Genomic DNA, 24,713 nt, shown 5'->3' on the forward strand with positions numbered 1-24,713 from the left:
TATATTTAAATATATAGTCTTTTTCATATTAATTCATCTAAAAGGTTTTCACAGGCAAGACATCAGTTTTTGTTTTCGTTGTCTTGGGTGTACAGTAATAGCTCCTCGTTGTCATCATAAACCCCTCTGTTTGTCACGGGCCGTGGTGGTGCGTACATTGGGAGGGACGGGTGAAGTTTCCTTTGGCCCCTTCCCTTCATTCAGGATGAGGCCTCTCCCCCCTGCTGGAAGCCCCTCCCTCAGATGCTATGTGGAGTCCTGATTGACAGCTTTCCCTCCATTCATGGTGGGAGTCCCTGAGCTCTTCCTGGAGCGGTGCTTGTCCTCTATCTCATGCAGTGATGGCTCCCTGTACATACAAACTGTGGAAAAGATGGAAAGCCAAGGAAAGGGATGGAAACAAGAGGAGCGGAGAGGAGAGGAGAATGGGGACAGTAGAGAGTAGATTGAAGAGATGGATGTGCAGACAGAGACAAGGTCAGGTGTGAGGCTGGGACAATTATACCAGGCTGAGAGGGAGAAGACAGGGGAATTAGGCCATGTCTGCACTTTTTTATCACATTGCTTGACAAGTTATTACAACAATATCTATGTGATATTTTAACAAAGCTCCCACAAAAGATATGTAAACTACTGGGGCACTGAAAGTGAATCACTTGCCAAGTCCAAAGTCCTGCTTCACACTTGTGAGAAACTGTGCCTGAATGTGCAACAAAATTTTAAGGATTCCCCCTTTGCCCGTACACTGCTCTACTAAGCTTCATCGAAAATGAGATAGTCAATCTTGCTGACAAATAACAAAGCAAGAGCAAAATAAATGCTCAAAATGATAAATCCCTTTAGAAGCCAGGTTTGGAGAATGGGAATACAATGCAAATGATTTCATTTTGCTCCCTCATAAAGCTTGAAGAATACCAAGGATTGTTTGAGCTAAAACAGCGGATGTCAATATATTTTACCTTTAGGTGTGTCAAAAGGATTTGCTAAGTTTAAAAAAAGAACATTGATTTTTTCATTTCCCATGATGCACCTATACTATGTTTCATTAGTTTCTCCCTCCTCCTTAATGCCAACGTATTAACAAACCGAACAGTTCCAGCTGGTAATGAAGGTCCTCCAAAGCCAGATAAGACATTATCTGGTTTCAAAGGCTAATTAGAGCTGCTTTAACCACCAGTGTTGCACGATAATACTAGTGTACGTGATGGGAAGTGCATGCATTACAAAAAAAAATGAAATCAAAAAGAAATAACATTAAAGCTGTACCAAAAATGTGCTTCTACAAGTTTTATGATACCTTCAATTGGCCTGGGAACAAAGTGCGATGAGGGCTTAGTCTTCTTGACCCGGTTGCCCTTCATTACTTGTCCCTCCTTGGTGAGACCAAGGAACCAGGCCCGACCTGACTCCTGCTGTCGGTACACAGTGGACGAGTAGATCACATAGTAGTTCTCAAAAACTGACTCCTTGAACTTACACTCTGGGGTGAACACCTCCTGCAAAAAGATTGAGTGCAGGAAGGTAAAAATGTTATAGATATTTGTCAATGCAAACAGAAAATACATTTTCACCCACATGAAAGCTGAAAGCAGCAAAATAAAAAAAGAACTCATGACCAGTATGTGAAAGTTGCCAAGGTCGGTAAACATCCAGTAACACACACACACACACACACACACACACACACACACAGGAGACTAATGAGAACGATAGTCTTATTAGAATAATGTGACAATGGAAGATTTCTATCTCTTGGTTTCATTATCAAAGTAAGTCAAGGAGAGAGGCAAGGGGACTCACAGTAATGACTGGAAAACTGGAAAGAACCAGATACTGGATACACTGCCATGCCTGCGTGCGATGCCAGATTATTGCCATGACAGTGCAAGACAGGAAACAATGCTCTTGACTCTGTAACCCATTCCAGATGTACAGTAAAGATGCACAGTCATTTGTCACCTTTGGCAATCGTGTTAGAAAGGCTGGAAAATGCACAAATTTGCTTTTTCTGCACAAAATCTTTACTTATCACCACACATGTGCTGATTAATGTGTGCTGACAAGGAGGCTGCCAACCCCTCAGTCCTTGTCCCTGTTCACAACAATGTCCTCTTCGAGACTAAATTAAAATCTAATGCCAGTCAATTTGAAGGGCAGGGAAGTCGTGTGTGTGCCAAAAAAAAAAATGCAGGCAGAACAGCTGGTTTGGTAGATGTTGGGCCATCTCAGATCTCAGCTAAGCCAGACTTTGTACTATGGGTGTGTTTTTGTGTCACTGCTATATTTCATTTATTAATGTCTCCTGCAAGGTTCTGTGCCCTTTTAAGGTTGTCTGTTTGAGTGACAGCCCAATTCTGCTCCCTGCTGGAGGTGACAGTGTGTGTGTAGTCCAGGTATTACTCATGTAGAGGGGACCTAAATCTGTGTATACCATCACGTTATAGGGACGTGTCTTCCTTGTGGGGACAAAAAGAAAGTCCCCATAACATAAATCAATGCATTTTATGGTTAGTGACATGCTTTAAGGTTAGGATAAGGGTAAGGCTTTGACAAACAGCAGTTATACTTATACTCTACGTCTTCGGGAGATTAATGCATGTGTAAATGTCCTTTATGAAGTAATTGATACAAATCAGGAATAATTTAAAGCTGTTTCTGACCACATGTTTAATGTAAGTTTTATAGCTGCTTTACTTTTTAGTTCTGTTTTGCTTTACCAGCTCCCGAGGAAAGCATCTGGCATCTTTACTGTGCAGTCCAAACTGTGTTTATCAGCTAGTTGTTAACGTCATCTGGGTATCTTTTCAGCAGGTGGTATGGATTTAAAGAGTGCTAAAAATCTGTGTAGAGCTTTGTTGGTTAGTCGTTTTAAGCAGCACCTGTATATTACACACAGTCATTTGGCTGATTCTTCATGCAAAAAATAAATAAATAAATAAATAAAATCTGTAGCTTTAAATTAGTTTATGTCATATTCAGTACAGTTTAAAGAGTGTGTGTGTGTGTGGTCTCTTTTTGGATGGCACGCCACAGTTGAGAGTAATGAGTCCCAGTGTGTATGACCTCAGTGCATTGCAGGCTGAGTAAGGGACTGAGGGAAAGTGGAGGTCACATGGTCGACAGTGTGGAAACGTCTCACTGGTCAGCAGGAGAGAGGACAAGCTCTGGCGGCAGAGTGTATCTGAATGCCTGCTGAAACGCTGTCAAACGGCAAAGATCTGGCTCGCTGTCAGGGCACTGGGGTCACGTTGTGCCTGTCTGGCTCTGTGTGTGTTTATGTGTGAATGTATGTGTTTGAGTGGGTGGGGGGCAGACAGTGATACATTACACAGCAGAAGGCTTCATCGCTACTTCATCTGTTTGGTGCTCAAATTAGGCCAAGAGCACACACACACACCCACATACATACGCACCCAAGTACTAACCTACCATTCACCATTAGCCACTTGCTTTGCTGACACACTATAAAATTCCCTCCACATTCTCCACGGCAACAATGCCCTGTGCTGTCCATGAAAAGCTGGAGCGGTTTAGAAAGCACCCTGGATGCAGTTTGGGAATGACTGGGGTGAAATGTAAGTGACTTTGAAGTCTCTAACAGAGAACCTTGTTCACGGATGACTGAGTAGAAATGCGAGGTGAAGAGATGGGGTCAGACTCTATTGTGATTAATGAGATTTTATTAATGGACATAAACCACAGAACCGCAGGGACAAAGAAAAAGCACAAAAATACACATCAACACACATTCTCAATGCCCCAAATATATGGACAACAAGTTTGCTCTGTCACTTCCTCTGCCAGGAGCTCATAATTAATTGAAGTTGTTACTGCACTGAAACAAGTTTTTAAAAAAGAGCTAACAGGCTCTGCAAGCTGATATTAAAGTAATTGAAAGGATGCTTATTTATATTCCATAGCAATCTCATGGACAAAACCAGAAGACTTGTTAGCAAAACTGGACATGTGCTTACACTGCACCTTTAGGGGTCTCAGTTTGGACCTACGGATTGATAAAAAAAAAAAGCTTCACCTGAGACACTGTGAATAAACACAGCAAAACTGCTAACTGAATGCAAATATTTTGGCTGTTTCTGCATATTTTCACAACATTTTTTTTTCTTTTTTTAATATAAAAGCTTATCATCTGTTTTGACAGAAACAAACATCAAACAGATTTTTGAAAGGACAATAACGCACCAATACCCTTTTGAGTTTGCAATTCCTGCTTTGCACAAGGTATAAATGTAGCACTACAGCATTGAATTACCACTCATTTCGTTATATTTTGCTTCCAAGGAGCCAGACTTCCTAGCAACTTTTTTAAAGCAGTCTTGAACAATGAATGTCATGTCCTTAAGAAATTGGGGAAAAATCCATGAAAGACCTAACACAGGAATTGAGATGCATCTGGCCTGTCAGTTGATCCATCTACTGTTTGTCAAAGTCTCATCAGAGGTGGTCTCGATGGAAAGGTGGCTGTCAAGAAGCTTCTCACAAAAAACAGTAACAAAAGGCTAAGGTATACCAAATCGGCATCAATATGCATGGAGAAGGTCAAAAGAGAAGTACACCAGTGAGTGTCTACAGCCAATCTGTGATCTGTGGTTTTGGGTGGTGCTTGTTAAAATTGGTGGAATTATAAACACAGAAAAGAACTGTCAAATTTTGACCGACAATGCAACACCATCTGAAAAGAATCTGATTGGAAACTGCTTTAGTTTTAAACAATGATTCCAAACACACTGCCAATACAGTAAAAATGAATAGAAGGAGGCCCGGAAGCTGGACTTCAACATTCCTGAAGCAATGTGGGATCACCTTGACAGAGAATTGAGCAAAAGACAGCCAACAACCTTTGAAAAATTTTTAAATGTGCGCTTGTGTGTTACCTCAAAATAACTAAAATGTGACCTTCTTATAGAAAATCATAGAAAAATAAAGAAATAAAAACCCCTCTATCGCTGAAGTCTTCAAAAACTCCACAGAGAACTTTAAAGACCAATGCTGCTATTTTCACATCATCCTTGATTTTTTGGACATGATAGTGTTACTCACATCATGTTTATCTAGATTTCGGGTTATCTTAACTTTAATACCAGCTGCAAAACCAGCAAAACAACCTCATACCCATCACCACCTCTGGTGGTTCTGCACCTCTGTCCAGATAAGTGTGAGGTAACGTGTGTGTTTGGGGCTTATGAAAGGTGTGAGTGCCAATGTATGGAATGTAAAATGAAACTCGAAGAATGAGAACAAGATGTAATGGATTGCCAAACTGGGTTGCCAAAAGAACTGAGCTGAATGCATTCTGAATCTAAATCAGCTGCTGGCTCCATCACAAGAGGGAGGCAACTCTCTGGCTCTGCTTTGAGGAGCAGCTGCCGACAGACATCTTTTGAATTTGGATAAAGATGTGGAGGATACGGCAAGGACCTCAATTTAAACATGGGCTTGAGACACTGGTGCATCTGAGAGATCTGGGCCCTGTGACAATCCCAGTGCTGCCATGGAACTCCCGGGGAGCTTATTATTATTCTTGGAGAGATTTAGGTCTGGGATCGTCTAGACGTTACTTAAACTGAAAACTCTCTTTCTCACTTTTTTCTAATTTTCCCTCCCTCCATGCTTATCTTTTTTTCCTCTGTCTGACTCTGGAGTCAGTCACTTTGAAGCAAGGTGTTATTTTTTGCCTTTTCTCAATTTTCTCCACAGATGATGTGTTTGATTGTCTGCAATTAAATCACACCTACTTTTTTTACCTTTGGGGGGAAGGGGGGGGGGGGGCTGTACATGGCATAGATTCAACACCATGAGCAGCTACATTATTTGCACACACAGAAGCACCAGTTTAGCTCATAAAGTAATCAAGTAGAATGACAAACTACCAAACCTTCGTCAATTTTCTATTGAGCCATTTATCTAAAAACAAAGCAGTGTGCGATTTACAATTTTTTTGCAACATAAATTAACATATTTAGATAGATAGATACTGTAGACGGTAGCAGTGGTTACTGTTGTGCAGCAAAGTAGGTCATATTGAGTGTTATAAATAATGGAAGGGAACTCTTCATTGTAGATGTTCAGCCCCCACGCACTTTATTACTAAACACTCCACATAAGCACCATCACCCAGCTCACCCTCAGCTACATCAGCTTCCAATCCTCAGCAGCAAGCTCTGCAAGCAAGAAAAACCAGGCAGCATATATGTAACGACTTAACTGATCAGCAGTGATAGTACTAAAAAAAATGATACCTGACACCCAGATAAAAGACTGACAGAAAAGGTCCTCAAGGGTGCAGTGCAATTTCTCAGAAGCATCTCAAACAACAACAGAAGAAAGGGTTGTCGCGTTCTCTCACTAACAAGACAGCGCAAAGAAGCAGGAAGGAAAAAAGTAAAAGGGAGGCAATGTTAGAGAAGTAGGAGGATATCCCTCAGTAATTATCTCCCAAGGGGGGGGGGGCACGGGAGAGAGCTATGTATCTCTGCTCTCAGATGTAAGGAAGGCAAAACAAGACGACAAAACAAGCAGTGACAAACTTTATAGTTGGTGGAGTCAAAATAGTAAAATGGAAGGCTCATCTTAGAGAGGACAGGAGGACGGGAGCAAGAGTGAATAAGCGAGGATGGCTGGGAAAAACAATGAAGACCCAGACAAATAATAATAAAAGTAAATGTGACTAAGAATGAGGAATGAATGAAGGACTTACTTTATGGCCGTGGTTGCACCAAGAAAGCTCTCATAAATGCATGAATAAAGAACAGAAATGCTCCCCATAATGCCATTCCTGCAACGCTTTATTATTTATCCGCATACATAACCTGTACTGGTAAACAACAGAGGCTATATTTGCTTTTACGTAGTTTGCATGTTAATTTAATCTTTTTATGAGCCCCTCCAAGGCTTATAGGCTTATAGGCATTGGTAAGGAAATAACCAATGCTACTCGTCCATGCTTCACATCTGAGGAACCGGACCCCTTCCACATGGCTAGAAAATTCATTTAGGTTGTGGCTTTGATTAAAACGGTCCTTCAACTGCTACAGCAGAAACATCCTAACCTCTAATTAAAAATTACTCTAGCTGTTTTAGAAGGCACAAAGAGTTGATCCTGCATCCGAAAAAAATGTGGATAAAATGATGATAAGTAAAGACAAATGTTTGTTACACCAAAAGCTGCCTCTTGACACTGAAGTACTAAATGGTTTGTAATTAATAATAATAAAGTACTCTGACACAAATGATGATTTTATAAAGAGCGGGTTTGTGTGGGGGTCATTCAGCATCCCCAACTTGAGTCAATTTGATAAATTAAAAGATTGCTGTCTGGGCAGGATTAAACTTTAATTAGACATAGATAGGTGGGAGGAGAATTATTATAAGCTTCACAGTAGGACTGAAAGATGTGCACTTGTTTATGAGCCTTTGGTTATGAATGAATCTGTCTACTGGGTGAGTCATAAAACCATGCGCATTTACTGTATGTCCTTCTCTGAACTTGTGAGTGCCTCATACATCTGTCTAGGCACTGAGTTGTGTTCAAGTTGTACTGAGTAAAAACTGCTTGTCATTCTGAAATAACGATGGTAAATTGAGCTAATTTTTCAGTTATTCAAGAGCACATTTAAAAAAAACAAACAACCAAAAAAAAGACATCGCGTCCACCATTCATCTTCTCAACTCAAACTTTTCCCCTTGTCACCCTAACAGTAAAGCGGCGCCCTTATCAATAAATGTAAGCTGCAAGTTAGCAGACACAGGCTTCACTGTGTCCTTCAAGTATTTTATGAGTATTTTAAGAGAGAAAAAGTTTGATGGGCAGTCTGTGAATTCCAGCTCTCGCCAGTCATTTATCATGGCTGTCTGGCAATCACACAGCAATCACCAAGTCCCTCAGCAGAGGTTTGGGAGTGATGCAGCCCTCCCATCAGCTTCTTTCTTCAGTAGCACTATCCTCTGCTAAGACTAGAGGTTATATAACCATCCCAACTGGGATATGTATTGCAGTTCTTTCTCGCTGTCTTACAAACACGCTCCCTCTGCAGCTCATTTTCCTAAGACATGCATGTCTTGATCTTCAATGCAGCAGCCACATCTTTTGGCTGGAGACCCCCCAACTCCCGGTGCATATATTCTACACATTTACGTTTGTAACGTTTACCCCAGAGTCTTTCTGTTAATATGTTAAGATTACGCTACACTTTTTTTCTCATACAAAACAAACTGAGAGCACTTCACTGAGCACTGAACTTAATATCAAATTAAATGCAAAGCATGTGAGGTGCAACAAAGGATGGGGAGGGGTTGGGAGAGATAAGTACTGCACAGCAACACAAAGGCACATCTGAAGAGCTCTTAAATTTAGCAGAGATGAAAGGGATTGGCAGGGCTGAGTCTTTGCAGCAATGGGATATTAAAACAGACAACAAACAGAACAAAACACAACACGTGTTAATGAAGAAATACGCATGCTGGCACCGCTCAAACATGCGCGACATGGCGGCGTGACTGGAGCGAGGAGTCGCGTCTTACCGAGCTGTAGAGCATGCCCTCGCCATTCATGGCAATGTAAAAGCCACTCTTCACCCCCTGGATGGCCACCACTCTCAGACCCACGGGAATAAGATTAAACAGGGCTGCAGAGCAGACAGAGTGGAGGAGAAACAGTTACAAAGAGGCAGAGACGAAAGAGAGACATCAGACACAAAGGACAGAATAGGACAATTGAGTTTTCACTTAACTCTTGTAGACACAACACCCTCTGATCTCTGTTCTTTGGCTGTCTGTCAGCGGTAAAGTGAACAGTGCAGGACATAGACAAAGGGAACTCAGATGCATCTGATGCACAGTGACGCATAACAGCAGGAATCCAAAACTTTTTTAATGACATCTAGCTGAGGTAACTGCACAAAGAATCACAAAGCATCCTGTGATTCTTTGTACATCTAGTTGAATTCAAGTCTCCTGGATGGCTTAGATTTTGCCAAATGAAAGCAACTATGTACTATTTATGCACACATATGTGACTCTGTTTGCAGCAGCTCCAATATGAGAAACTGTAACTGGCACTGCCAGTCAGAAAGGAATTGATAAGCTGACATACCGGTAGAAATGAGGCTTACTATGAGTGCAGCTAGTATGTCCAGGCACAAATGTTCAGGTTTTAAGTCATCAGCGTTCATTTTGATCATATTCCACTGCAATCTGAAAACCTGCTTCTGACTCAGTGATTACTGAACGCTGATCCGTACCTGAAAGTATGCAGCATAAGCTTCAAAGCAGTGAGACGAGCGTCAATAAAACAGCGTAGACATAGATCTGTGATAGCAAACAACCGAAATTGTGTTTTGATTTAAGACCCCATCAATCACTAAACTGCTGCAGGCAAATGCTACTGAATCTCCTGAGCGGACTGAACCATCAAGGGCGTTGGTTTGGTGAGGGCGTGCTTTGCGTACTGTGAACTCCCCGTGATGTTGGAGTGATTGTTCTGCAAGTGTCAATGGGGACTACCAGAAAAGGCTGGCAGGGGGAAAAAAAGGCATCGGGCCAACACAGGTCTGTCCTCTGAACAGATTCTATTTCACTCAATAAATATCAACGTGCTGCCAATGGTTTAAACCTGACCTCGGGGCCAGTGGTGCGCGTGATACCTGCCGGCCGCTATGCAGGGACATATACCCTTGAGGCCAGACAGAATGGGTACTTCAGCCCCTTCAGTTTGATTTTCTAAGACTTCTCAGCTATTTTTCCATCTGTTCCCTGCTTCTTATTCTGTCATTTCTTTACCTCCTCTGTATGCTCCCTCACTCCTCTTTCCATTAGCCTTTCATGGCTGCTGCGTTTGTCTCGTCGATGTCTGGCAGTGTCTGTCAGAGGCACCATCAACAGTTCGGCCTTGCTTGAATAGTGGGAGGAAAAGAGACATAAAATATGGCCCACTACTACACTATTATGTTATAATTACGATCCACAATCCCTGCTCTCATTTGCCTGCCAAAAAATTTGAGAGCTGACAGAAGCTGTCATTCAGTTATCATCTAAATGCCAGCACCAGCATTTGATTGATTCCATAACTACCTGATGACTATTCTCACGCTGATTCCTCCTCCTTAATCACCTCAATCCTATCTCTCACTGAAAAAAGAGAGGCCGGGCTGGCGCTGGAAGAGTTAAGCGATTCTCCAGGGATCTGTTATCGTCAAAGGGCCAGACAAAATAGGTTCAAACAACTCAATAAAGGAAAATCCTCAAAATGCCAAGTCTTCCAGAAGAGCAGTAATCGACTACAAAAAATCCTGCAGCGGCTAGACTCAGGCAAGTGAATTTCATGTGAGGAATACTAGCACAGCAGGAAATAAACCCTGCAGGAAAAGTTTCAGAAAGAAACTTAGCCAAATTTCAAATGCCAAGGGCATATCTCCAAATCCAGAGAGAAATCCAGGTATACACTGTCACATTTGCAATTATATAGAGCTTTTTTTTTTCTCCACACTCCAGCTGGAAACTGAAAGCACTTGAAATTAGCGTATGGGTCTTCAGGTAATAAGGAAGTCTATCCTTATTCCATCCATCAAACCCGGAGCATCAGAGATAGATGAAGCGTGACTGCCTGAAACCGCAGGTGTCTCATAACCAGCAGTATCTTTCTAGGGCTTCAGAGTGTGCAGATAATTACTGCAGGCGATCAACTGATGACAATCAAATTAATAACTGTTCAAATTTGAACATGGATGGTAATTAATGGAACGGTGTTCCTAAGCCCTCGCTGTTAGTTAAGCGTACAGCTTCCAGCCAGTCATGCTTACCACTAAAGCAATTTTCCATACTTGTAACTGTATATTGAGCCTGAAGGCAGCAACTTTGTGACTCAGTCGAGCACTTTGCACAATTTGCTAAACCCATAATAAAATCGAGCTATTTAAAAATGAGAGAGGCATGATTAAAGAAGAAATTCCATTATTTTCTCATTTTTCATCATCATTTTCCTCCTTTTTGTCACTAAAACTGTTTCCTGTTCAGCGGCCGGTGTCCTTGTTTCACCGCTTACCGTTCCGCACTGAAATGAAGCAATTGATAAAAATGAAAATGGAAACCAAGTGCACTCTGGGTACAGGTCACTGCTATTATTCAGGCGCCATCATGCTCCTCACTACCATCGGTTCCACTGAAGCACCCCCTGAAAATAAATTGCTGTATTCTATCAGCTAAAGCTGTGGATGAGGCGGGTCAGAGGATGTCGTAGTTGAAGGGTGGAGGATAATCTATTATTCTAATAATCCAGCTAAGAGATCAATGGCTCAGTGCAAGACCTGAATACAAAATCTCCTTTCTCTTTTTCCGACAGCGATTATTCTTCCCCTTTCTCTTCCTCTTACTGTCTCCATCTTCTCCTCTATTCTACACTTTGAATTCCTCTAGTGGCACCTACTGCTCGCCTCTTCCCTCTGTGTGTCTTACTTTAGACAGTCTGTATGCTTGAGGCATCTAATATAGAGAATTATTCATTGGGTACAAACGGAGAAGGTGGTATTTTTAGTTTGCTGTGGCTGAATTATTCACTGCATTCTTCCATCCCTGGGCCAGGGGGACTGCTTAACTAGAGGATTACCTAAAGGTGGGGAAATCCTCACATGCAGCTAAACCCTCAACCAGCTTAAACCTTTTAGACACAATGGAAACCTTCAAAAGAAACAACAAAAAAACCCAGCTGTTTGCTCAAGCTAAACACATGAAATGCATTATATGTGAATGTTTCTCACTTTCCTTCCCATCCCCCTTATGCAGTAATCCGTTTTGTCCTGAAGACCCTCACTTTATGCCCTAAGTGGTTCTCATTAAAGATCTATCTCCTCTTAAAATATACAGCAACAACAATGGAGGAGTGAAGCATTCATTTCAGCACATAACTGCCCTGGTCCAGCAGCTGTGGCTGCGGTTTTCTGTAAGTAAGGCAGGAGAAGAAGAAGAAAAGTCATGGTTGGTTTCCTGTATTGGCCTCACTCCAGACTGGGAGTGTCATCATTATAGCTTTGACAGTTGTTCCCCCCTGACATATGTGCTGTCTATTCCTTGATCCTTTATAGGAAACTCTTAACAAAAAGCTACAAGTTTTAATATAAGAGACTCTCTACAGACACGGCTGATTTTGCACTCCTTTCTGTTCTTGTGGAGGTGGATGGGGTATACCCCAGAGACTATTTATTCACTGGTAGTTCACTATGGAAAGTCGATTGCAGTGAAATATTGCAGGGGAGGTTCTTGTGGCATGGAGTGAAGCTATGGGCCTACAACCACTTCTAGCAATGGCTTTTTCCAGGAAGGAAATTTTGATGTGATGGTCACACGTGCTTTGGAGCCGTATCAATCAAAACAACGTGACACTTTCAATCATGAAGTGTACACAGTAGAAATGGTTTACCTAGTAGGGACCTGGTGGGGATACCAGAATTGTTTTTACTATAACAAATTAATTATAGTTACCAGATAAATATGATATTTAGAGACTACGTCATTTTTGAGAAAACAGGCTTGGAGTACATAAAACATTTGAGCAGATTTTGGCACATTTATGTGCATATTATTACATAATCATATGCAGAAAAGAGAGCATTTGGCTCTGGGGTATTTCTTGCCTTTAAAATCTGTTTTTCAATCAAGATAATCCAATTTAGCGAGGGTGTCATAAATTAATTTTAGAGTGCTTTAGGTCACCCAAATAGCACGAGTTATATAAGAATTAAAAATGCTAAAGCGTATAAAGGCAGCAATCTATTATATAACCGACTCGTGGCCATTAAATGTTTTACGCTGGAAGCTGTGGCTTCCAAAATGCTCCACTCACTGTTGTCGCTGTTCTCGTCCTTGCTGCCGTCGATGGTTCCATCCGGCTGCATCTGCAGGTAGAAGCCCTGCTGGCTGAACAGTCGTGTCACGATGCCTTTCAGCTGTGGCTCTGGAACGTGCACACACACGTAACACGCACGCACACACACACACACACACACACACACCCGTCGGCCCCAGCCCCCGTCCCCACCAAGAATATGTCAGAACAACAGTCTCATAATGGTGAGAAAAAAGCACAATTTAGCTGATACCTCCGCTTTCAGCTAACACTCAGAAAAAAAATCATCCAAAAGAAGTGTTTCACGATCATAAAATGTAGTGCATGATTAATTAAAAGCTGGCTGTGGAGGATGGAGCGTATCAGCAGAACAATTATAGACTTACTCTACTTAAAAACATTTACAGTTCATTTCTTTTGTCGTATTTAAAGTCTCTAAAAGGTTAACGATGGTTCACTGTTCACTTTATGACTTGTGTATCTATTCAATTGTGATAAGCCATTTTAAAGGAACTCTTATTATTCCTGTGGCACAATCCAGCTTCCACAATTGCCCACAAAAAGCACTACACATTTAACAATTTCAATAATATATATATTGCATCACTAATATCAATAACACTATAAAGGACAATTTGCTGTGAATCAAATTGATGCAGCACATGAGCCCATAAAAGGTTAAGTAGCTGTTTGACAGGAAAACCTTTACAAGGACAACACGTTAACAGAAAACCAATAATAAGTAAACCACAGTGGTTTACCTTTCAACAGCCTTTTAAAATCACATTTAATGCACACTGACATGCCAGTACTTTCTTTGGTATGAAGCAACCATGCATTTTAGAAATAATATGACTGACATTTTTTATGAAATCAATCTTTTGAACAGGCATGTTTCTATGCTGCGCTCCAAATGATTTCCTTATTATTTATTTCCTGAAAGGAAACAGAAAGGAAGTTCTGGAGGAGGTTTCGTTTTATTTAATTTTTTTTGTTTCCCAGTAAGATAACCCTGTTTCGACCTCCAACTTTGGAGGGTATGACTTCTGGCGCGTGGCCAAAGTGCTGCTCAAAATGCTCCTCTCTTCAGGTGGAGCAGGTGGAAGCGAGGATTAGCTGAGGGCAAAAAAAAGCCTCTCAGCTTCAGGCAATGCTGAGTAAAAGCTGATGTGTGGAAAGCAGTTTTTATCTGAGAAAAAAAAACATGCTTCTCTTGTTTGATTTTGTGCAAAAGCAGGAAGTCCAAGTCAGATGACATCATTATATCCTGATGATTAAGAATAAAATAAAACTATTTTTAAAGCAGGTAAAATAAAAGATATGATCATGCAATGAGTATATATACAGTCATGGTTTTCTTGAGGCTCATCGTGAGTAATACTACTCTACAGCGGCACAGTAATGCGCTGTTTTGTGTAAAGTCTGGGAAAAACAAATAGATACTAAAGATGACTAATCCTCAGTTCAGTCTGTCTCACAAAAGGAACAAATTATGCGTTTTGTCACAATTTAATTGGCACTTAGTTTCTCCTTGTGCACCTAAATAAACATTCATTTAATGAATCCTTGCTTTGCAGGCACAAACATTCTGATAAATAGTGTATGTGACTGGAATAAAGAAGCTTGACTGTTCACCAAGGTCATACAAATTCTTGGAGGACGTGCAATTCATTTTAGTCCAACCAGGCCCAAAAAGTCCCAAATGAATTGGCAGAAGAAACGTTTTTTCAAGCTTGCTATCAGGACAGAAGGATGGTTTTTGATCAGACTTCAAAAAGCACTGACAGATGTTAAGGTACTTACTTGAAAGCTGATCACTGCAATAATTACTGTTGCATAAACTCTAGTTATGTTTATTTTTCAGAAGACAAAATGTAGAGGAGAGGGCTCGAAGAAGGACTCCCCAGCGAGTGTGAGTTCCTCTGTACATCATCCTAACTGTCACTTCCCCATCTCACCTACCTGTGGGTTAGCGGCATCAATTCCTGGGACAGGCCCTTCATCATCCATCATGGGAGGGTAATGTAGAGAATGTAGCATATGCTTGTGTGTGTGTGTGTGTGTGTGTGTGTAAGCACATGGGAGTGGCCACATCAGTAAATCACATGTGATAAAGACACTTCCATGAATTAAGGCCTCAGCACAGGCCTGAGCAACTGCCAACGCCTCATCGCTTCAATCATCAATCATTTACAGAATCAGCGTGTGTGTGTGTGTGTGTGTGTGTGTGTGTGTGTGTGTGTGTGTGTGTGTGTGTGTGTGTGTGTGTGTGTGTGTGGGCATGAACAGACTTCCAAATAAACTCCAGTGTTTCCAACGTGTGTTTGTGCGTCTTTTAGCTGCAACAAGCTTAAGGCCACCCTGTGAGTGCACGGGCCACTAGAACATCAACAGATTTACTTCATACCAATACAGAAGGACAAAAACATTTAGGTACGTTGACAAATGGCGTCATGACCATGAAATGGTGAATGATCACCTGCTCTATAACGCTTCACAGGGAGGAACACATCATATCCATATACACCAATATACACTACAAGAAAAAAAAAACCTCTAGAACATTTACACAGTAGTACAGACACAAGACGGGGAGCGAGGATAGAGACTGATCCGACACTGACTGACAAAGAGAATGGGGCAGAAACGAAATGAGAAGAGGCAGGGAGAGGAGACAGAGGAGCAACAGACGGCTGGCTATAGGAGAGTTTTAGCTAGAAACAGGTCAGAAATGAAGCTTTAAAAGTCCAAGAAAGCCACACAGGAAGGAGAGATGAAGGGGGGGAGAAGAAGAAAGTCAGCAAGGGAGAGGGTCGCCGGCTGTCAGACAGGTGTTGAAGCCCCATGTCCCTCCCACCCTCCCTCCCTCTCTGTCCCTCCCCACCCCTCCCTGGCCGAGGGGGAAGTCGACATGGGCGCGAGATGGGGTGGAGACGAAAAGAAACACAGCACACACGGATGGAGGCTGAGCTACTGACCTAGCCTGCAGCCCTTATGGGACACCTGTGGAGGTTTCGAGGGTGCATCTTACGAGGTGGGGGGGTGGGGGTGGGGGAATAGAAGGAAAAACAACAGGCTTTTAAACAGGCAGAATTCATAAATTCTCCAGTGTATCGGTTGTTTATAAGCAAATATATGGCAACACATCAGTGGAAATATATGGATAATCAATTAGAGGACATACAGCATCCGTCTGCCTCCCTGTCTGTCTGTCTGCTTTGTGACTGGCCATGTGGAAGGAGTTACCTACCTGCCCGTTAGTGTTTGGAGGACTGACTGCTTTGGCTGAATGGTTATATTTTTAATCAAGTAATTTGCTGCAGTTTTGACACTGAGGTTGGATTGTCTGTGGAAGCTGCAAGACTACAGGGTTTTAAAGCTGGCTGTCTGGCTGGCTGGGTGACTGTCTCCATTTTTCTCCCTTTCTGCCTTAAATATTGATGCCTGACTGCCCGTCTGTCTCACTCCTCATCTGTCTGTTGGGACACTGAATGGATCTTACTGTCGCTCATCACAAACCAGAACTATCTGGATAGTGAGGAGGGGGAGGTGACTTGCACTCTTGGCTTGTTATCTGTGCACCAGGACAGAAACATTTCGAATTGTTTAAAAAAAAGAGAGAGATAGAGAGAAGGTTACGTGAATTTACGTGAATTGTAGTAGTACCTGAGTCTTTGTATATCAATACAGCCAGGGCAGCTCTTAATCACTAAAGCTATACCTCCCTTCACTGCAGTAAAGCTCCCTCTCTGCAATAAGCAATAAACATTTACCATTAAAACATTTAATCTGAAAAGAGCCTTGGTGCACTGCAGTGCAACTTATCTCCGCTCCTTACCCCCAACCTGCATTAATATTGAATTTGGGCCATTTTAAAGCAGGTTTCTTCTTTTTCTTCCATATAGCTATTCAAGTTGCAATTGTGTAATTGTGTAATTGGGGGGTCGGGCTGGGGATTATTATGTGTGGGGGGAAATAAAAAAATCAGAGGCTTAGATTTATTGTAATGCTTTTGAGTCAAATCCCGCTCGAGCTTTGGCTGGGGAAGAATTTTTTGCTCAGGGGTTAATTTATTATTCTGATCAGAGCACTATCACGATGCATAAACCGGTAACGTCACGGCATGTAGATCATCCACCGTGCATTCTGGCCGGTACCGCTCGGTATGTGGGGGAGGGTTGCGGTGGGATAGACAGACAACAAGAAGACCTCATGGAACAGGTGGATTCTTTTTTCTTTCTTTTTCGCACCGCGGAGAAAATCTACCTTCTCCTCCGGTTCAGATTGAAGCCCTTGACTGCAGTATAATGCCTCTGCTGCTTCAAAGAGGGGCGGGGTGGCGCGTGGTGGTGGTGGTGGGGGGAGGTTGGGGGAAACCGCTTCCATACACAGACGTAACACACATCAGTTTAAAGAAAAAAGCAACAAGAACAAAAAAAAATCTACGGCACTGACCTGGTCGCCGCCGAACGGGTCTTTTCTTGCCGCTGCAGAAACGGACTTTGCTGAAGACCCCCAAGAAATGCCTCTCGCAGAGAGAGCGGGGGTCTTTGCTGGGGCTGGGGCGACGTTTCGAAGTCGAGACCCGGTCGCTGTTGGATTCCCTCGCCTGGCGTTTCTGCCGGATCAGGGAGCTGGCGATCGCGGCCATCTCCCCGAACCGAGTCTGAAAACGGAAAGTCTACTTCGGCAGATGTCGGATCTCACTGTAGGTAATTGGCGTGTGGCGGAAATAAAAATAAGAACGTTGATTCTGTCCTTAGGTCCACGAGTTTGTTGGGTTGTTTTTTTTTTTTAACTAAATGTCATACTGATCACGAAAATCCTTCGAGTCCAGGGTATCATTGCGCTTCGGGCAGCATCCTCTTGTGGGGACAGTAGAGTATATTTAGATATATATCTATAAATATGATCAGCTGCTGCCAGTTTTGCTTCGACACTCGGGCTTTTCAATCAACAGCAACCGACCTTATATAAAATATCTAAGGGTTAGGCCACAAGGACCCAGATATCAGACATGAAAACATGCAACAGTGTTTCTAAGTTGATGCTGCTGCGTGCCATAGGCGAGAGCGCTTCAGGTATTCCAGGTGAACAGCGCCGCGGCTGACGAGCACGACATCGTTTTCCTCATCCGCACACCAGCCTACCCTCTGGGTTCCTGACGCCTTTCGATAAGCATTAAACCCAAACCCAGGGGCACTGCTCGTGCGTGGAGAAGACTACTAACTTTTTCTTTCCGTAATGATCTTTTTACTCCATGCTCAAAGAGAAGTCCGCAGCCGGTCCAGGATGCGGTGTAGGAGCCCGTGTATGTGAACCAGTCTCCGGTTCCGTCGATGGCACCGCTTAAATGCAGTCGGGGAAAAAATGGAATCGGCGAGCAGAGGCTACTCTGCAAGGATGCTGCAGAGATGTAATTTAAGCCTGCAGGCAGTGATTCCCGTCTGAAAAGCAACAATTAGTTGAGGCGAACACACGCCGGAGTGCTTTTCATTGTAGCGCACAAATAATAAAGTGACCTAAGCATTATTTCCAGCGAGTCCCGAATGAATACTGTGTGTGTATGTGCGAGTGAATGGTGGCGGTCCACAGCTTCTCTCTCTCTCTCCCTGCCTCCCTCTCTCCCTCCCTCTCTCTCGATCTCCCTCTCTGTCTCTCTCACCCCTTGTCTCCCTCTCCAACTCTTTTAACGCAATCATACGTGATTGAGGTTAGTATTAGTAATTCCCAGGAGTTGCACGGGACAAATGAATGATCCCAATCTCGAAAATTTGCGAATATTGGAATTTGTATTGCAAAATGTAAACTTAAAAGGGGGGAGGGGCTGGGTGTTTTTTCTTCTTCTTCCCTTTGAGAAATGGATGCGCGTGCACGTGCGTCCTTTTGGATTATGTGCGCGTTCAAACTGGGGCGACTCATCTCACAACTGTCTCTTTTAATTACACTTCAAATCCGAAGTTGCAAAGCAGTTTGAAAATGCGAGAAGGCTGCATGAAACTGCAAACTGCATACAAAGTTGATTCTTAATCAGCTTTGGCTTATACTACAAGGCATTCTTGCCCTCACAGCTTATAGGCCTATCAAAGAGATAGGAGCACACATTTTATTTTGTAAAGAAAACAGTGGCCACGCAAAGAGCATGTTAAGTCTGGCTTAAAGGATCAACCGCAACAGGGTCCAACACGCAGAGTATGAGCGGGAAACACACACATTCAGGCAAAACTCAAGATCCACACAGTGACACAACAGATGGATTCATGTGATGGAAGTGAAAGTACAGCCCCAATGAACACAAATGACAACAATCAACAAATAACACTGTGACACTAAAGCTTTGAACTGCCTTCAAACACATCTTGGCCCCTCAGTTCGTGTGAAAGCATCGTGAGAGCACCCTGTAGGCCTATTCTGTGTTTCCATCTGACTAGGAACAATTGCAAACCAATTGATTGCTTCTCTGCGGCTGTCTTCAGCACAATTAAGAGGACGAGGATCACTGTAGCAGTAAAGGTAAATCAATGTAAAACGCACCAGCCAGAATAACCTGCAGGCATGATGGACATCATGTTTATGTGCCTCTGGTTTCATTCCTTTTGTTGCATGGCTAAGGAGAACACAACACAGCACAGCACAGATGCATTCTGTGTTAGGAAAAACACACGTGTCTTTAGCAGCATCCCCGTGATGAAAGGGCATGAAACATTTAGAGGCTTTTTCTAGGACTTGGTTTGACATTCTCTCACCAAACTGAATCTGTAGAGACAGCAAGACAAGGAAAGAGGAGAGACCGAGCGAAAGACGGAGAGAGATTTTCTTTTGCCGGCTATTGTCTGTCCCTTTTATGTAAGATTTGGATAAAATGGATGAAGGAATGTGAATGTGAAGTGCTGATACCCGTGTCAGTCATTTGCATTTTTCTAAAGTATCTGCGAGAGAGAGAGAGAGAGAGAGAGAAAAGACTGATAGAGAGAGAAAGGGAGATGGAGGGCAGATAAAATCTTACATACTAAGATAGGCAAGGAAAGAAAGTTAGGAACCGAGGCTTGGATTCAATCAGATTCTAAATCAAAAACCTTTTGTATTCCTATTGAGTTGCCAGTGAGTGATAGATATTAATTTGACACTGCAGTATAAAAAAAAAAATAATAGTCTCAATACAACATTCATCACTTTGGATGTGATATACTGCGCGCTTCTAAGAAAGAAAAAACAGAGCTTGTGGTTCCGAGTACAAAGTGAGTTTTCTCAGAAATGGGGGGGAGCTCGTGCGCACCACAGACATGGACATACGTCTTTGTCGGGGAAAGATAAAGTATTCCCTAATGAGGATCTGTTTGGCTTCCTCCTTCTACCAGAGACAATTAATGTTCCCTTCACTCCAGAAACGATACATCCAAAATCAGTGAAACACTGCTGTTATGAAACACACTGCAGATAGTACAGAGTAATAATTTAAATTGACATTTCAAGTGATTTTGACTCTGAAGATTGGCTGTCATGGTTACAGAGACTGTGTGAGTTTGTTATTATTGTCAAATGTTCTTCTTTTTTTTCTTGGTTAAATAATATGAACATTAAGGGCAAAAATGGAAGCAAGTATGCTGAGGATGCATTTGGAGCATTTATCTTTTAAAAAGATGTTTTATGTGAGACTTTCTCATTAAATGTACAAATTTAACTGTGATGAATCAATTCAGTGAACAGAAATAAACCACAGCCAGAGTCTCTGTGGCCTTGCCAGAGGTGCAGCTTGTTCAGAGAAACATTTTTGTTGTATATCTGCTGCCCCCTTGTGGAGAATAAATGAACCACAACCACTTTGGAGAGAAACTACTTTCACTGTTTCCTATCTCTGAAGTTTGTCACTTCTCTGTGTCCTTGAGATACCTCACAGATCTGTTGACTCACAATAGCTAGAACTGGTTGTCATAGCGTAATGTCTGCTAAACGCTCATGCCAGCTCCTCGAGAAGCGCAGAGTAGAAACATGAGAGAATATGAGACATTCTGTGACTCAAAATGTTGCTTAAAAACTTCTACTACATAAACAACATGAATCAACATGAAAAGGAGATAAAAGCCCGAGTCGTACGGCTGAACAAAACAATCAGATTCTAATTTTAATCACATCTAGTGCAGCAAAATATGAGACAAAGTCTAGATTCCTGCATCTCGCTCCGATAAATCGAGTCATGTCTGTATGTGTGATGTGCGTTTGTCCGCGTGTGTGTGTGTGTTCACATTTCTAGTCAAATCATCATGCAGTTGACTGCAAACATGGTGTGTATATTGCTGGGGAGGAAAGGAAATGCAGCACTAAGTTTAAGAGGGTTTCCTGTTTCTAAGCTGTTGGTCAGCAGAGCCTGTTGCACATGGAGCTAGGCATTACAGTAAGATGATGGTGTTAAGCTAACACACAGAGTCAGGCAACCACTCACATTCACGCATATGTCCAATTTAGAACCTCCAGTTCATCAACAAGCATGTATTTGGACTGTTTAGGAGGCGAGAGAGAATCCACAAAGGCACATCGTGGCTCAAGAGTTGGGAGTTCGCCTTGTAATCGGAAGGTTGCCGGTTCGAGCCCCAGCTTGGACAGTCTCGGTCATTGTGTCCTTGGGCAAGACACTTCACCCGTTGCCTACTGGTGGTGGTCAGAGGGCCCGGTGGTGCCAGTGTCCGGCAGCCTCACCTCTGTCAGTGTGCTTTGGGGTCCTTAGGGACTAGTAAAGCGCTATATAAATACAGGCCATTTACATGGGCAACCATGCAAAGTCAACACAAAAAAACACAGCAGTGGATTCAAACCTAGAATGTTTTTCATTGTATTTATTTAGTGTTTTTGATTGATTTGCAATTTTGTTGTGCAACACTGTGCCGAAGATTAAAATTCATCTTGAATCTTTTAATAAACTTTCCACTGACCGTGACGTCTGCCTTGGAAACTAATACACGAAGGAATCTCTGTATGTGTGTGTGTGTCAGCTCTTTATCCAATCGTGTTCTTGTACGTCCTCTACCATTACTGCTGCATTCAGGAGGTCACAATCCTCTGTGACCTTAGCAGTTCAAGTTCAAATTATATATATACATCGGCATTTGCTATGAGTGTTAAACCTAATGTTACAAAACATTATATACTGACATTAGAAAAAGAACTTTAACCTAAACCTGATGTTATATTCATCAGTTACTGAAAACTGACCAAGTGGCAAATATAAAGTGCTGCTGGGTCTGTTAGCCTTGCTAGTATGACACCCACCACACAGTATCCTGTACCTGCCACACATTAACCACAATACTGGGGCTCTAGGTGCTCCTGACATCTAGCGTCCTTCTACTGTGCCGTGGAACGCTTACTGATATATTTTACCCACTGCTCCTATTTCAATATATCGGCTGCTGCGACATTATTATGGGACATTATAAACCGTTCATATTTAATGCAGTAGTTTGCAGTAGTTTACAACACCCGAGTGTGTTTGTTTTGTTCACACCATAGCCCTAAGCAGCACACTTCCAAGACTGGAGACAAAGAGGGAAAACTTTAACACCACAAAAGCCAGGTGCAAATCTGATACTACAAAGGAAAGCAGGTGCAAACATTTAAGCCTGCTCACACACACATAGTTCACCAGAAGTCCCTACGGGGTGAATTTTGCGCCTAAAAAATGAAGCATATAACACTTCACTTCCTGCTCCTTGTTGCTTCCATGATCTTGTACTGTTCAGACTGTAGGAGAGAATGATGCAATGAGATTGCCATGCAAAATGCAGACTTTGGCAACTTTGTATAGAAAGTTAAATCAATTAAATGGCTTTGTTTCACTTTCTATGGACAATGTTTTTGAGTTATTCTGAAGTTATCAGAGAGAAAAATGGGGAAAAAATGCTGCCAGCATGGCAGCATCACTCAAAACTCATACTTCCCTTATATTTTAGCTGTAATTGGAAATGAAACTGTCTGAGCCATACCACCATAATAATATAAATACAGAAAATCAAACATTAACCTTCAAAATGATTGAAAAAGTCCAAGGTTTAAACAAACTATTTATCTGAAGCAATTTGATCTTATAACGATCCTTAACTCAATCCACACAGTCATGCTTCGCAGCACATGGGTGTCATTTCAACACCCATGTGCTGACTCATAAAGTTTTGATTGAGGTCAAAGGGTTCATCTAACAGTGAGCACAGATGCAGAATAAGGACTGATAGTGCTTCATATCCGAGTCCTACAGATCCCAGGGTGCATGCTGCTTTTGGTCCAACTACCTCAGAGGAATCAACTGTGCTTAATGGAGTTTCTAATTGTCTGCCCTGAATTTCCAAACTGCTCCAGCTGAGAGCCTACGTACTGCAAGTGACAAGAGAAGGTGTTGCATTTGTTTCCCAGGAACAAAAAAAAACTTCTGGTTTGCACTGGCAATACTGGGGAATTCTCCACGCCTATGGAGACAGTAGAACTGTGTTATGAATGAACAACAGCAGCATTGCAGTGAATTGCCTGAGACATGACTAGAGGACATGGCAGGGATCTTAGGCTTGTTGCCAAAGACTGATAAGTGGTGGCTGTGTGTGGGCTTGTGTGTGTGCTTATGCATGTCATTGCAGTTTTGTATCCTCAAGTGGTCTTTTTTATATATACAAATTCTAAGCTGCATAGGTTTCGTTAAAAAAAAAAGCTGTATACATATCTATTAAAGTAGTTAAAGCTACAGTGGTACTTTTGGGGACTTTCAGAGGGGCCTTCGAATTTAATTTAATTAGGCCTAACCTCATACCAAAAAACATGTACCAGTGAAGCGCAGAGGGAGTTGAGTAGTTTTAAACTGAGTTTGTACTGTATCTAATTGTACAAAATGCAATCAACCAACCAACCAATCAATCAATGTGGCTTGGCATATACAAAAAAAAGAAAGAAAAAAAAACTCTGACTGGAACAGGAGCCTTTCTGTTGTGGCGCTATCCGTGGTGCTGGTCGTTTGGGGCCCTGAAGGAGCGCTGCTTCTCCAGGCCCCTGAACTTTAATGACTTGATCCCTGCATTATCCATTTTTGGCCCGCTTCAGTTGCACCACTAGAAACAAATATAGCACGGGCTTGTACAGTATCAGGAGCCCTCTCCTCTCCAGAGTAGTGCGACTTACAGCTGACTGCCAGCAGCTATCCGCGACGGCCGAAGACTGCACAGAAAACTCAGGACAGACGCGAGGAGCACAAGGAGAGCCTCCCTCCACTGCAGACTCGGAAGATGTTACTCACACACACTCTGGTGTTTAATAAAACCACTCATCCCCTCCTCCCCTTCTCTATAAATCCCCCCTTTCCTTTCCCTTTCCCCTTTTCTTTTATCACTCAAGAGAGAAAGCATGCAAAGCAAAGACAGCTATAATGCTATGTCTCTCACCGTTGGTGATTGTGGTCGACTTCGATCGTTGTCCACAGAAACACTGCAGCATATGCGCTCCTTTCTGAAGGAATGGCCTCAGAATCCTCATTGATTTGGGTTGATGGGAGCCTTCCTCAATCCAAACAATCGGACAACGCTATCACAACACAGCAGGGTCAGGCAGCATAGCGTAGCCAGCCAGCCAGCCTTTCTCTACTGGCTCTCACAGCAGCCCCTCAAAACGCCGGAAGGGCACAGTCTGCAGGACAAATTACGCTAAAACGAGGCATCTTGAGTGATTCCCCCCTCTCTCGCTCTCTCTAACCCTCTAACTCTCTCTGTCTTTCCTCTTCTTGTCCACCGACGGTCATTCGCGTTCACGGCACACTCCTCTTCCGCCACAGCAGGCAACGCAAGGACGTTACAATGTGCTCTTAATTGTACACCCCCCTCCTCCTCCTGCC

The 24,713-nt window shown here is 42.5% G+C and overlaps 1 protein-coding gene across 4 annotated transcripts; it reads right to left on the reverse strand.

Annotated features, from left to right (window-relative positions):
• Positions 1 to 45: 45 nt before the first annotated feature.
• Positions 46 to 24,713, reverse strand: fgf12a (fibroblast growth factor 12a). 4 transcript variants are annotated; one of them, XM_013911793.1, is made up of 6 exons: positions 24,268 to 24,713; positions 15,832 to 15,879; positions 12,851 to 12,961; positions 8,539 to 8,642; positions 1,298 to 1,496; positions 46 to 362 (listed from the first exon to the last, which is right to left on the reverse strand). In XM_013911793.1, the coding sequence occupies exons 1-6, from the start codon at positions 24,356 to 24,358 to the stop codon at positions 247 to 249; spliced, it is 669 nt and encodes a 222-aa protein (XP_013767247.1). In that variant the 5' UTR covers positions 24,359 to 24,713; the 3' UTR covers positions 46 to 246. The 4 variants fall into 4 exon arrangements, with proteins under 4 accessions (XP_013767247.1, XP_005721335.1, XP_005721337.1 ...); XM_005721278.2 differs by lacking the exon at positions 24,268 to 24,713 and adding an exon at positions 17,309 to 18,453; XM_005721280.1 differs by lacking the exon at positions 15,832 to 15,879.

This window comes from Pundamilia nyererei, unplaced genomic scaffold (assembly GCF_000239375.1).
Source record: "Pundamilia nyererei isolate P.nyererei 1_Seehausen unplaced genomic scaffold, PunNye1.0 scaffold00004, whole genome shotgun sequence".
Classification (NCBI taxonomy): Eukaryota; Metazoa; Chordata; class Actinopteri; order Cichliformes; family Cichlidae; genus Pundamilia; species Pundamilia nyererei.

Bases quoted from the DNA above. Each gene is read 5' to 3' on its own strand.
- fgf12a (XM_005721278.2), bottom strand. From the start codon at position 17,504: ATGGCCGCGATCGCCAGCTCCCTGATCCGGCAGAAACGCCAGGCGAGG. The intron at 15,880-17,308 runs GTCAGTGCCGTA...CCACCTCGTAAG, and splicing joins ACCCGTTCGGCGGCGACCAG to ATGCACCCTCGAAACCTCCA. The intron at 12,962-15,831 runs GTCAGTAGCTCA...TGCACGTTCCAG, and splicing joins CCATAAGGGCTGCAGGCTAG to AGCCACAGCTGAAAGGCATC.